General features: G+C 32.9%; 1 protein-coding gene across 6 annotated transcripts in view; it reads right to left on the reverse strand.

Annotated features, from left to right (window-relative positions):
• Positions 1 to 9994: 9994 nt before the first annotated feature.
• NCAM2 (neural cell adhesion molecule 2) overlaps positions 9995 to 15680 on the reverse strand; it is a 567512-nt gene continuing 561826 nt past the window's right edge. For all 6 annotated transcript variants that reach the window (XM_055279341.2, XM_055279340.2, XM_063640653.1 and 3 more), the window contains one exon: positions 9995 to 15479. In XM_055279341.2, coding sequence (XP_055135316.2) covers positions 15368 to 15479 — 112 coding nt within the window. In that variant the 3' untranslated portion in view covers positions 9995 to 15367. The remainder of the gene's footprint in view (positions 15480 to 15680) is intronic.

Raw genomic sequence — 15680 nt, forward strand, 5'->3', positions numbered from 1 at the left:
ACCCATGTAACAAGCCTGTACATGTACCCCCAAATCTAAAATAAAAGTAGAAAAAGAAATACAAAAGAAAAGAAATGATGTCTTATTCCCCATACTCCATTCATAATGAAGACAATATGAATGAATGAGGCGGATGCAGATTCAGCAAAACTGAGTTCTGGTCCTGGGTCATTCACTAGGTGAGTGTATTAGTTCGTTTTCACATTGCTATAAAAAATTACCCAAGAGTGGGTAATTTATAAAGAAGAGAGGTTTAATTGACTCCCAGTTCTGCAGGCTATACAGGAAGCACAACTTGGGAGACCTCAGGAAACTTATAACCATGGCAGAAGGTGAAGGGGAAGCAGGGATGTCTTACTTGGCTGGAGAAGGAGGAACAGAGTGGAGGGGGAGATGCTACATACTTCGTAACAGTTGGATATCCAGAGACCTCACTATCACAATAACAGCAAGGGGGAAATCCACCACCATGTCACTATCACAATAACAGCAAGGGGGAAATCCACCACCATGATCCAATCACCTCCTACCCAGCCCTTCCTCCAATACTGGGGATGAAAATTCCATCTGAGATTTGGATGGGGACACAAACCCAAACCCTATCAGTGAGAAAACCTGAAAAAGCAATGCTAGTAATCTTTCAAAGTAGGCCTTTTACAGAATGCCTCTTAAAAATATATACATAGTGCACACAAGGTCTAGGCTCAGTATCAGTTAGAATGGAATCATTAACAAGACTCAATAAACCTTATCTACTTCATATGTAAAACCAAAGCCCTTTTGAGCTCTAACCTTTCACTACTCTGTGTAATAAAACAGCATCTACATACAGGCATCTACATTTCCCCATGGAAAAATATAAATATATATTTATTTTAGTGTGCCTTTGGGAAAATAAAGATGTCAAAGTGGGATAACTTAAACAACAGATTATGTAAATATTTTGAAGTATATTTCATCCATTACTCTTAGTTGTTTGGATTTTTATATATAAAAATTAAAATGCACTACACGAATAATTTTATGTCTTCAGAGTAAAATGCATATTTTTTCAGAGAAATTACTGTTTTACCTTATCAATTGTTCACAGAACAAATGTTGTTACACCTTACTAATGCAATAAGACTGTGTGTTGCATTTAAGCTGGTTTATTGAGGCATATTTGATAAACAATAAACTGCACAAGTTTATGTACACAATATGATCAGTTTTACCAGATGTACACACCTGTGAAAGTAACAAAACAATCAAGATATGAGCATATCTATTATCCCCAATTTGTTTTGTAGCACTTTCAAATCTGTATTTCCTACCACATCCCATTTTCCCCATGCCCAGAAAAATACTGATCGTCTTTATTTTGTGTTAGTTTGACTTTTCTAGATTGTGTGTGTGTGTGTGTGTGTGTGGTGTGGGTGTGTATGTTTAATAAATTGGATCATAAAACACATGGTCTTTTGTTTCTGGCTTTTTTCATATAGACAAATAATTTTGAGAATCATTTATATTGTTCATAGCAATAGTTCATTTCTATTGTTGGTAGCTGTTATAGTGGCTATTGTAATATCACACAAAAAGTAAATTTTAAAGCAGAGCATTTTACCTAAAATAAATAGGATCTTTTTATAGTAATAAAGGAGCTGATTCATCAAGAGTCCATAACAATCTGAAACATTTCTGTATCTGATAATGAACTTCAAGTAAAATAAGGAAAAAGCGATCGAATTGCAAGAAGAACTAGAAAAGTTCTTTATTATAGTTGCAGATATTAACACCACTCTGAATAGTAGATAGAACTATGAGACAGGAAATTAGTAAGGATATTGAACACATAAATAGCATTATTAACCACAGTGACATAATTAACATTCATAGAACACTCAATTTAACGGCAGCAAAAACCACATTCTTTGCTAGTTTCTATGGAACATTTGGCAAGATAGATTGTATTCTGACTGTTGAAATGTATTCAAGTCCTACAAAGTATGCTCTTTGAACATAATTTGTTTATTCACTCACCTATTAATGTGCAATTGAAAATAATAAATGTTTCTCAATTTATAAGAGAGAATATTTTAGGATCTGAATATTGTTAAATAATTTGAAATCCTCAAGAAACATGGATTATTATAAATGTGTATGTTTCAATCAGTGAAACATGTATATTTCAAACACATTATAAATGCATATATTTCAATCAGTATGTATGCTTCAAACACACATTCAATAATATGTGTATTCCAACACACTTATTATAAATACACGTATTTCAAATACACATTGAAATATCTGTGTTTCAATCAGAAATATATATATATATGCTTATATATATTTCAATTAACAAAAAGTAGCTTTTTGTCAATTGTAGGAGACATAACAGAAACTGTAAACAAGGTAGCCATTTCTCTTAAGCATGATTGTCTTTTATTTAAAATTAACTTATTTTCTACCTTTTTAGCTGAAGAATTAAGTTGTGAAAGTTTCTGATCATTTTGGTGTGAAAACAAGGTAGGTGATTATCTAAATCAATTTTATTTGAGGTTAAGGAATTCTCTCTAAATCGCAATGCCCAAAAATATATTCTATAAAATTTTTCTTATATTTTAGACTATATGTATTTTATTTTTTACACTTAAATATACAGTAATTAAGCATACTCTTACAATGGTATAGCTGATTGTTGTAATGTTTCTTTATTGCAAAGTCTGAAGAGTGTAACTCAAAGTTTAGTTTATCTGGGAACCCAGACTAACACAAATTTTGGTACCAAGAAAGGTTCTAAAGGAAAATAAATTTAGAGAATGAGTTTTAAAATTTATACTGGGGTTGCCAGAATAGGCTTTCTAATCTAATTAGATTTAAAGATACAAATGTCTCTATTTCCAGTAATGTAAAGAGCACTGATAGTCCACGTCGTGAACTCTTTCTAGAGGTATGAAAACTGTCTGTATTATATACTACTAATCAACCAAATACAAAAAGTGAGGAGATGGATGACTGTATATGACATCTTCAAACATTTTTGGAAAACTAACAAATATAATAACATGGGTTAGTTCTTTCTAACGTCACTGGACAAAGTAGGGGAATAAAAGATGAGCTCAGACATTTGAGTTCTCAGCTCAAGCATCAAGTAAACAACTTAAGACATTCAACGTGTACCCAGAAGGAGAATCTTATTTCCTGTAGTCACAGGGCTGAAATTGCTGAATATTAAACTCAAAACCTCATCCTGTGACTGGCTGAAGTACAATGCAAGTCAAAGGCCCAGTCTCGCATTTTGTATCTTCTTAAAGTTATGGCTATTATGGTGGGAAAGACCAAGTGAAAGCCATTATCACTGCCTTTACCTAGGAAAATAGTAAGTCACAAGCAATATCATATTCCTGGAAGAACTGCAGAGTTTTGTGCCACCATCAAGGATTTAAAGGTTGCAGGGGCGGTAATTCCCACATTATTTTTCAACTCACCTATTTGACTTTTGCAGAAGACCCCTGAATCTTGAAGAATGACAGCAGGTTATCATAAGCTTAATCAGGTGGTAACTCAAATTGCAGATGTGATTGGAGTTTTTATTTCATTGCTTGGGCAAATTAACACATCCCTTGATGTGTGATATGCAGTTACTGATACAGCAAATGCCCTTTTCTCCAACACTGTCTATCCACCAGACGTATTTCATTTTCAGCTAGCAAAGCCAGAACTTTACCTTCGCTGTCTTACCTCAGGGTATATAAACTCTCCAGCTCTATATCATAATTTGGCTTGCAGGGATCTTCATCCTCTTTTCCTTCTGCAAGATATCACACAAATCCTTCACATTGATGACATTTTACTAATTGGATCTAGTGAGAAAGAAGTAGCTGCTATTCAGACTTATTGATAAGAATTTTACATGTTAAAAGATGAGAAATAAATGTTACTAAAATCCAGAATTCTGTATCTGACAAATTTGTGGACGTCCACTGGGAGGAGTAATGTTAAGATATATCTTAAAGCGATGAATGAGTTGTTGCACCTGGTCTCTCCCACCACAAATAAAGAGGCACAATGCCTAGTGGGCTTCCTCAGATTGTGAATGCAACACATTCCACAGTTTAGTATGTTACTTCAGTCCATTTAAATAGGGCCCCCAAAAGCTGCTAGTTTTGTGTAGGGCTTAGAACAAAAGAAAGACAGGTCCAGGCTCTGGGCAAGCTATTCGGCCACATGGGCCATATGATCCAGCAGATTCAACAGTACTTGAAATGTCAGTGGCAGACAGGGATATTTTTTGGAGACTTTGGCAGGACTCTATGAGAGACAAAGCATGGGATTTTAGGATTTTAGAGCAAGACCCTGGCATTATCTGAAGATAGATATTCTTCTATCGAGAAACAGCTTTTGGCCCCAAACTGGGTCTTAGTAGAGGCTTAATACCCATGGGCAACCAATGGGTGAGTATCAGTAGGGGTTTCCTCTAGAGAACCCCAACTAATACAGTGACTGACTTCAACACACCAGGAAGGTAGGGAAAAAAAAAAAAAAAAACATAAAATCAACCCAAGTCAATTCAAAGAATTACCAGGTAAAATAAAGTGTGATGGTCTTAGTCATTATATTTTGCAGTGGTTTGTTACATAGACTGTGGAGGGCAAAATAATCGTCCCCCAAAGGATGTCCTATTTACTGAAAGCTGCAAATATATCATCTTACATGGAATGAAATGACTTTTTAGGCCAGGGGTGGTGGCTCACGCCTGTGGTCCCAGCACTTTGGGAGGCTGAGGCGGGTGGGTTACTTGAGGTCAGGAGTTCGAGACCAGCCTGGCCAACATGGTGAAACCCTATCTCTAGTAGAGATACAAAAATTAGCTGGGCATGATGGTGCACACCTGTATTCCCAGCTACTCGGGAGGCTGAGGCAGGAGAATCATTTGAGCCTGGGAGGCAGAGACTGCAGTGGGCCGAGATTGCGTCACTGCAATCCAGTCTGGGCTACGGAACAAGACTCCATCTTAAAAAAACAAACAAACAAACAAACAAACAAACCAAACAAAGAACAACAAAAAAAACACCACCACCACCACCGAAAAAACACTTTGTAGATGTAATTAAGGACAAGACAGGGGGAGATTATGAGATTATGCTGGACTATCAAGGTAGACTCAATGTGATCACAAAGCTCCTGAAAAGAAAATAAGGAATCAGGGAGTCTGAGTCAGAGAAGGAGGTGTGTTGATGAAAGCAAGGCTCACAGTAATGCAATTGCTGGCCTGGAAGATGGAAGAGGATCGTAAGTCAAAGAATGCAGGCGGACTCTAGAAGCCTTCAAAGTAATGCAGTACTGCTGACATTATGATTTTAGCCCAGTGAAGTCCATATCAGAGGGTGACTTCTAGAACTGTAAAATAATACATTCGTGGCCTTTTTAAAGCCACTAACTTCATTGTAATTTCTTACAGTAGCAAGAGGAAACTAACAGACATAGATGAGTGGAACCGAAACTGGTAACTGCAAGTGGGCTCTTATTATAATAAGAGCCCACGATATAACTTTTGTCATCAGCTTTGTGATTGCGTGGGAGATAAAGGCCTAAATGGAGGAAAGAAGACTGTTAGTGAAGTCCCTTAGAGCAGTGAGAAAATTGCTGTTAGGGACTGAAGACAAAGAAAACCATGTTTGCAGATATTTAGGAAAATTGTTGCCTATGATAAATTGGAAAACAGAAAATGTGCCTAATGAGTTTGTGAATGTGACTAAGAAGATTTCAAGGCAGCATATTGAAAGTGCTAATTGTCTTTTTTCTTCTCAAGTATGGATAAGGTGTTGCGGGAGACTTATGTGCTAAAGAGATATATGCTCAATTTTCAAGCAGCATTCAGAGGATTATTTCTTACAAAAGACTTGTTCTCTCCCACACTTTCTAGCTGTCAAAAGTTTCTCAAAAGTAATAAATGTCATAGAGGCAAAGATCAAAGTTTGGGTATTGTCAGTAAAACATAGTTTGGGGATTAAAAAAATAAATCAAGGGTGTCCTTTGTTAGATCACATGGGAATGTAAGGCAGTGACTTATAGGCTTTTATAACTGGATAAATGGGCTTTTAAAAATTTTAAGGGAATCATACAATAAGATCCCCCTTTGCAGCCCCACATAGAGAAGAACTATCTTGAAAACATTCCAAAGAGTGGTTCTTGTCTAATGTAGTAGGCTATAATTTGATACATTTATATATACTTATATATAAATATGAATATATACTTATACATATATATTTATATATGTGTGTCTATCTATCTAGAACTCACACTATTTTTAAAAAGTTGTATCAGCTTGAACTTAATGGGACTTAAGAAGTTTAAATGAAAATAGATTTCTAGGCAGTAAATATATCTGGCCAAGAAACAAGCCAATAAACTTACCCAGCTATAATCACCTACTCTTTCCTACAGAAAAGTAGGAATATCTCAAAGAGTGACCCTAACAATATGAAGAACAATAGATATAGTTATCTTACCCTTGGAATGGAATCAAACCCTAATTAAGGAAAATTCCCTATGCTGATGGTGGGGGGCAGTGGGCGGTGGAATTGGTAATTTTTTTTCTGACTGGATCTCAAAATTTCTACAGACACATAACTGTCAAACGTCTCCAATTCCTTCCCTATTATTTGAACTGTAGTGTCTATTGTATATCCTGCTCCTGCCTTATAATTATCTGTAGAGTTTTCTGGAAGGAGTTACATTATCTTTTTAGTGGACAGAACTCTGCACTGAAGAATTGAACCCAATGCTATGATCACCTGGGATTAATTTAGTTGAATAAATTCTAAAATTCAAATCTTATCATGATAACACAATAATATACATTGAAAGTTTCAGGAAGGGTTTGAGTGAGTTTAGCATGTGGAAAAGATGTGAAACATTAGGAGACACAAGGAATATTGAGCTACATTGTAACATTAATTGTGCTCAGTGCATTATGCCCTTGTTTACACCCTCTATGCAAACACATTGACTATGTGCGTATCCATATGATTTAATGTGACTGACTGAACATCACAAGCATGATGCAAATAGAGGCTTGGGGAGCATTTGCATATTGGGACTTCCATTTGGAAGGTTGCCTTTTAGAAGCTGTTAGCCACATAAGGGAGCCCAGCTACATCATATGTTGCAAAATAATTGCCAAATTCATTCGAACCAATATGTGAAATCATAAAAAATAATATATTGTTAATGTTTTAAGTCACTACTACATTTCAATTTGTTATTCAGTAATAGGTTACTGTCTAACATAACTTACTCTGAGAATCAATGTTGAAATATGGCAGATATAAAGATACTCATGGCTACTATTTATTGGTATTTTCTGTGTGGTAGACATTGTACGAAGAACTTCATAAATACGATCTCAATAAATCTTTAAATCATCTATTGAAGATGAATATTATTTACTTTAGGATGACAATTTTATACATGATGAAATAAAGGTGTAAATTTGTATCTAAATTTATCACATTCAGAGCTAGTAATAGGTGATACAATTGGGATGTGAACCTAAGTTTATTCTAATTCCGATATCTCGGTTCTCATCTGTTTTTCAATATTGCTCCAAGGATCACAGTTTTGCATTCTGGTTGCAAAGACATAGGAAATTCTTTTCTCTTCTTTTTTTCTGGTGAGTAAATGTGTGGATCTCTCGGTTTCTGAATTGGTGAAAATTTTATTTATGTTTTTCAGAGAGTACTTCCCTTATAATTAGTAGGGGACCTTCACATAGTCAAACCTAGTGCTAAAGCTTCCTCAAATAGCATTGAATAAACCCCGGATGTGTGTTGCATCCCCTCTGTGGGTTCAGTCTGTGTCCTTGCTTTCAAACGAGATGCCTATTTCCTTCTCTTCAGCCAATGCTTCCCAATACAAACAAAATTGCAACTTCCTTCAAAAACTCTATTTTCAAAAATGACTCTTCCAAGATAATTAGTAATTGCTTCATCTCCAGATGTGGTGGTATACAAATGTTTTGGACTGATTTTGGTAAATATATCTCAAATTTCTCAGGCCAGTTTCTGACATTGGTCATGATTGAGATAGATGAAAGAAAGATGAGAGAAGTAGGAAGTGTGGAAATTGGAGGTGGAATTGGAAAGGTGGATGTGAACTAATATAATCAAGTTAATATTGTTTTCCAAATATGAAGACATTTAAATAATAGAAATATCTGACTTTACAGCCCATATACTAATAAAAATCTAAATTAAATACTAAAGTGTAATACATTTTATATTATTATTATTATTTTATTTATTTATTTTATTTATTTTTTTTTGAGACAGAGTCTTTCTCTGTCCCCCAGGCTGGAGTGCAGTGGCGCGATCTCGGCTCACCGCAACCTCCACCTCCTGGGTTCACGCCATTCTCCTGCCTCAGCCTCCCGAGTGGCTGGGACTACAGGCGCCCGCCAACACGCCCGGCTAATTTTTTGTATTTTTAGTAGAGTCGGGGTTTCACCGTGTTAGCCAGGATGGTCTCGATCGCCCAACCTCGTGATCCGCCCGCCTCGGCCTCCCAAAGTGCTGGGATTACAGGCGTGAGCCACGGTGCCCGGCCCATTTTATATTATTATAGTGGCCACTCTACCAAAAAATAAAACGCAAAAGGCCATCTATGGAAGATGTTAAGTTATCCAGAAAAGTTAAAATACACAAACGTATGCGCTCTATTAAAGAACAAATTTATGCCAAAGACAAGTACATATATGACACCTCATATAAAATATAAAATAATATTTATATTTTGAGAACATTTTGAGTATTAAAAACTCATGTCAAAGAAATTTAAAATGCTGAGGCCATATATGGCATGAAACAGAAGTATGTTCATTATTTAATGTATATTAAAGAGAATTTGGATTTAGGCAATGCCTTGGGTTAGAAAAAAAGTAGAAGAAATTCTCTAAAATATTATCAGGGTTACCTGCACAATTTCCAAAATACATCAGAGACTTAATTTTGGCTTCTTTCATGAGGCATAGTTTGTATTTTATTTTAATTGTCTTTATAATAAACATAGAATACTGAAATACCAAGCACAATATATATCTTTTCACTTTTCAAAGTGTTTGATGTTATTTTTATTCTATATGTGTATGTATTTTGAGGTATTTGTAAAGCTTACATTGAAAATCGCCCCCTTGTGAAAAGTTGACACTCAGATTTTTAGTTTTTAAGAATAAGTCACATTTATACTAGTTTTAAAAAATGAAAACTACTTGTGAAGTCATGTGTGAAATGATTAGCTTTGAAACAGAAGTTAATACTATAGTGTCATTCAATATGTTTCAATAATGTTTATACTTTCTTTTAAAGAATGGTTGTTTGCTGTTAACTTGTGACAATGCTCTGGTTCCAGTTGCTTACATTTTGACTGGTTTGTTCCAAACTTATTTTTCCTTCAAGTCTTTTTATTATTAAGTGCATTATTTTGCAGAATATGATGCTGTTGGGGAATGCATACATTGCGTTAAAGCGTAAATAGCTATATTTAGTTGGTTGCCTAGCATTTATAAATTGATCAACACAATTTGGTAAATGAAAAAATAAAGTGTCTCCAATCCATTGGACTCAAATTCTAGTGTGCATCAGAATCATCAGAAATTCTTATTGAAACACAAATTACCATGGTTCTCTCCTACAACCTTCTGATTTATCGAGTCTCTGGTGAGGTCTAGAAATTTACAATTCGAACAAGTTCCCAGGTAATGCTGCTCTAGGGGATCACATTTTGAGAACCACTGCTCTAAACCAACTGTTTATTCATTTAATTATCTGAACTCTGCTCAGTGTAGAAGCCAAAAGATTGTAACTCATTGAGAGATAAGACGGCAGAAAGCGTTCTCTTCTTAAGAATATCTAGATATATGTTAGGAAATTTCTTAACACAGAAGTATTTGAAAAGCCATAAGCTTGCTCACTGCAGAAATGTTATTCAAAATAAACATAAAATGCAACACTTTATTAAAGTAAAAGTATCTTTACTATTAATATACAAATGGTGAAGTGTGACAAGTTTGATATACTGTAAGCCATACTTTCAATGTCTTTCATAAATACAAAACTTCAACATTTGCAGTATAATTTTTACAGTTTAGACATATATATACAGCATTTCATTGGGACATACCATATTGAAACAATAAGAAAACGTGGTAGCTAACTTAAGAATATAGAATTTGAATGGAATATATAAATTAAAGAAAATAAAAGATAGTATGTTTCAGTACATACTGAGCACAGCATACAGTTCACATACCAAAAAAGATTTTTTTAAAAAAAACCTTTATTTCTAACTTCACATATTTCTAACAGGGTTTAGAGGCAAATGCTAAACCATGAATATTTCTTTAAGAGTTGGAACAAATAGGTTTGTTCTTAATAGTATCATTTCTTTTATAGTATGCATGTTGTTCTCTAAAAAAACTATTTGCAAAATTAAATCAGAGATTCTATCTCTGTTAACTTTCTCCTCTGTGTTACATTGTTTTCTCCTTTGCATCAGTGTAATCGCCCATAATTTTTATCTAAGCAGTGTTCCTAGTCCCTGGTCTAGCACTTCTCAAAGTCAGGTCCTTCTTAGCTATTCCAAATACAGCAATTTAGTTTGCCTTTCTGGATCCACTCATTTCTTTGTTTCTCTACTCTCCTATGTCGGGTTGTGATTTGAAATTCTCTAACAGTGATGGTTTTGCTTACTGTCTTCCATGGGAGGCTAAAAACAGATGCCAAAAGATACATGTTTTCATTTCAGAAAAGAAAAAAAAATAAGTAGCAATATTTAAATTTACATGAGCAATAATTCTGAATGTTGTGTGGCCAGAATCTCAAAAATTGTATAAAATGAAAATTTAAAGAGGTAATATCAAATAATGTATTTATGTTATAGATAAAATCCTAAAGTAATAAACTATTTTTCTAAGAATATTAAGTATGTTATCAAATAAATATTTAGCATTATATATAATATAAAATTTTTGCCTTTATATGAGAGGAAATAATTCATCTATTATCATTCTTGTATAATTGTAAATAGCTGCATCTGCATGGGTAAATTCAATTTTTCAAAAAGGAATGATGGGAGCTGGAAGAAAATTATGTTTGTTCAGCAACTACTATATGTGGGTCTTTTTATAAATTTCTCATTTGGGCATACAATTGTTTCATCTTAAGACATTATTAAGTCCATGAATAAAATACTTTCTTGAAAATTTTACCTTTTAAGATGAAGTATTTCATTTCTGCGACACCCATAATTTAATTTTAGCCTATGTTGATATAACCATATGCAATTTCAATGTGAGTGACTAAGTATTAATGCTTCAAAGGGTTAATAAACAGATGCAAATATTTTCTCTCTAAAGATAAATAAATAATGCTAACAAACTTATTGTTAAAAATATATCCAGATACAAAGTTTGTTGAATAAGCACATTATGTGATTATGATTATTAGTATGAAAAAACTTCATGTGGGATTTAAGTTGAATGTTTACCTTATTTTCTGTGAAAAGAAACATTGTGAACCTTATAAATAATTATAATATACTGTTCCAATATTTCCTAAATTAACTAATGGAAAATATTATTTCTACTACTTGAGCTGTACATATTTTCATCAGTGATAATCTTATTGCCAAAAATAAAGGATGATTTATTATTCTAAATAAAATATATATAAATGGAATAATGAAGACCCAAGAAACATCATAGTAATTTGCTTGATTTTCAAGTCATCTGTTGTCTTTGTCTTACAAGTGGCAAAATTTAATTTCAACAATATCTAGAATGTATTTATTGTTTAGAAAAACAATACAGAACAAATTAAGAATATTTCGTGCGTGTATAAAAAGAATTGTTTTGACATGAATTAAGGTAAATTATACAGTATAGTTTATTATATTTAGATTTTATATTCAAGGTAAAATAGTTTGAATTGAACTTATTTACTGACTGTAAATGAGACAGCATCATTTGAGTATCTCAAATCTAAGCAAAATATACGAGTAATGATGTTAATTGTAGTTTTTTCTTTTAATAAAGCAGACTGTCATGCTAATTAAAAGGCACAAATACATCTTAATTATTTAAAATAAGAAGCATAAACAAATGTATGATCATAAAGTTACAATTAATTATTGGCACACAAATAAATAATTTGATTAATAAAATCTATTTATATAAATATTTAATACAAAGACTAAGATCCATATGAAGTGTGCTGGATCAAATAGCCTTTGAAAAATGCTTTTATAGTTATTGATATTAAAAATAAAAGAAAACAAGAAACATTACATTAATGTTAGGCATTAGTATCAATAGAATGGCAATGTCTTAGCGCACAAAAATAATAAATAAATCTTTAAAAATACAATTCTTAATTAAATTCCTTTGACAATCATTGTAAAATATGTTGACACATTAATTTGTGCCAGTTTTGAAAACAAAACGTGTCAAAATTCTGATATTACACTTTTATCTTATATATTGTTGAATATAGATTGTCACTGCCTAATTGCACCTAACCTATCAAGAAATACCAAGTTTTAGGTGATATCTTTGCCTCTTGGTTTAAAATATCATAGGGTTCAAATTACTTTAACAGTACTTATGTTCAGTCAATTCTTTTGACACTTTATACTAATATTAAGAGTACTCTCAGACAATAAAAATAACATTTATACGGTTATATGTATATGTTTAATCTAGAATAAGAATGAAACAGGTTATTTCAGTTCTACTCATATTTTACAATTTACTACAAGCCATCTTTTATTTTGAAATTTTTATAAATCATTTGGAGCATTCCATTGAAATATTAAAAAAAATACTTTATCACAGTATTGCCTTGCTTCAGCATGGCATGGATTTCAAGGACAAGAGGTAAGGACCACCCGGGCAACTGAAACAGTGCACTTGAAATAGTCTGAATATAATTAGCTTCAGATTATCTGTTAATTTCAGATCATTACTCCACATGAGTGGCAGGAAATTTAACATCATATATATATATGTGTGTATATATATATATATATATGAAATATATGTCAATTTCTTTACAAGGAAAATCCAAATAAATGAGAGAAACAGAAATGTCAAATTGAGAAAACACAAAAATAGTTTGTTATTTATTATGATTTCTGCACTCTGAAAGCACAAATATAACAATAGTAAACATGCGAAATGACTTTCTCAGTCATCCTAATTCTTTCACCATCATTAGTTTAAAACCATGTGGCCCTATTTAGAAATAATTAGCAATCATGGCCATTGCTTCATGGACACTTTACTAAGCTTGTACACTTTGCACAAACAAACTAATTCAAGTATTTTGACTAGTTTTAGTACATTGGTACAAAACAAAACAAACAACAAAATAAAACACAGCAAAATAAAGCAAACTGGATGATCAGACAAACATAAACCAAATATGAACAGTCAAATCTGTCAAAGACCAGTTGGATAATCAAGTCAGTTAAAATGACCTAACTGGTTTGTTTGTTTAGACACTACTCAAATTCTTAGGTAGGCACAAGAATTCTGTTCTTTTCTTCAGAATATGCCAGACAGGAACGCAAGGAGAGATTCCCGCATTTAACCCTGCAATTTATAGCAAAGACACTGCGACGATTTGGTGCCTTCAAATGAAGATGGTCATATTCTGTCCTGCTGTAGCCAGAAAAGTGATGAATTATATAAAATTACTTAGTTTTCTCTCCTTGGCTGAGTTTCAAGCACTTTGTAAATAAAAATATTCATGAGTTGCCTTAATTTTACATTTAATAATCATCAGGTTCTCTCTACAGAGAGACACGCCCAAAGCAGGTTTCTGCAATGCTAAAAATTGCTCCAATATTCCTTTGGAATGCATTCCCTATCCTGTCACTATTTGAGCTATAATACCACCTGAGACACCAAAGGTTCTGAATGTTACAGGGCCTAAGGAAACCTTTGGCTCTCAAGGCTAATAAACCTGCTCCCAAATGGTAGGTATGTTTACAACCATAAATACTTTTTTAAACCTTACATATAAGTTAAATCATGTGTCACTCTCTTACCTCTGGGAGCTTGCATAGCTTGGAAGTAAAGAAGCATTTTATTCTGGTATAACCCTAACAAAAGATATTAGAAAGTTTGTGTTGAATACTTAAGGAATTTCTTCAACCAAAGTTGTTCATCAAAATCTTAAAATGACGTCTAGCTAGAACATCCAGAATAGAACACATAGTGGCATTTAATTGTTTATCATTTACACTTTTATGGCACATTAAAATGTTAAATAATTTCTTCTTAATTTAGTCAACCTTAAAATTTTAATTTTCATTAGCCAAATACATTTAATGGTGAACCTATAACAGTGGTAAAATTAGTTCTTAAAGATTATATAAAACCACGGGCTAAAAATATATCTGAGGATATGATTTGAAGTATTTAAACACTAAAGACTTGTTTTTTGATAAATTATTTAAAAATAAATGATAATCGCATATTTATAAATTATCAAGACACCATATTGATATTATTCCCATTTCAATTTACTTTATTTGAAGCTGAGGGCAGAAATCAATATTATTTCACTTGCAATACACTTTTTTTTGTATAATCCATTGTGAATGAATAGGACATATATAAAGAGATAGAGATTTAGAAAGTCTTTCTAATCTAATATTATATACAACTAATATTCTTTCAAATGGGTAACAATTTTGATCTGGCACTTCAGTCTATCAAAAATCAATGTTGAAAATGCACTGAATCCTAACTTGAAATGAGTTGTCCAAAGTTTTCAATTTTTAATATCTGCTAAAGATAACTGGCTCTTTGAAGCCTACCTTCCCTGAAATTCCCCTGATAAAATGAGTAACTATTATTAAGTGCCTTCATCTTGAAGTTGAAAGCCACTTTAACAATCTATTTGCCCAGAATAGGACTCATACACATGCAGGGCCTTCTGATACACGTAGCTCACGTTTTTTTCCTTAACCCCTATATTTATTGGTGGTATTAAATATAGTTCTTAACAAATAGAGCACTTTAGCCACATAATAAATTCCAGTACTTCACTCATAGAATCAAACTGAATACCAAAGTGTTGGTGCCAGTCAGTCTTGATATTGAAATTCTTAACAAAATTAACAACAACAGCAACAACGACAACAATAACAAAAGGGAATGGATCATGGGCAGGAGTATTTGATCATATGTATATGTGTACAAGCTATTCCAAGCTAGAAGTTTCCCAAGAAATTAAGGTCAATGGAATAGTTTTGGTCATAGGGTCACTGCAATCCAAATGCTCTTCGTAGTGTTGTTCAAGCCCCTGTAATATTGTTGTTATGCTTTGCTGTCATCTTCTTTTGATTGAATGATGTCGTTAGAAACTTTAATTTCTATAGTTTCTGGATTTAGAGCTTCTTTCCCATTTTCTTCCTTTAAAGGCAATTTTCTGGAAGATAAAAATAATAAGCTTCATTTTCTGAGGTATTTAAGGAGATATACCTTAACATTTAAGTTACTGTTTTGTAAGGAAAATATGCTCCAATAATATGCTAATATTTTATACATGCTAAGTAAGTTATTATTTTGTAGAGAAAACATGCTACAATAATTAGAAAGGAAAAATTAAATTTATTAAAATAATATAAAA

The sequence above is a fragment of the Symphalangus syndactylus genome, chromosome 5, assembly GCF_028878055.3.
Source record: "Symphalangus syndactylus isolate Jambi chromosome 5, NHGRI_mSymSyn1-v2.1_pri, whole genome shotgun sequence".
Classification (NCBI taxonomy): Eukaryota; Metazoa; Chordata; class Mammalia; order Primates; family Hylobatidae; genus Symphalangus; species Symphalangus syndactylus.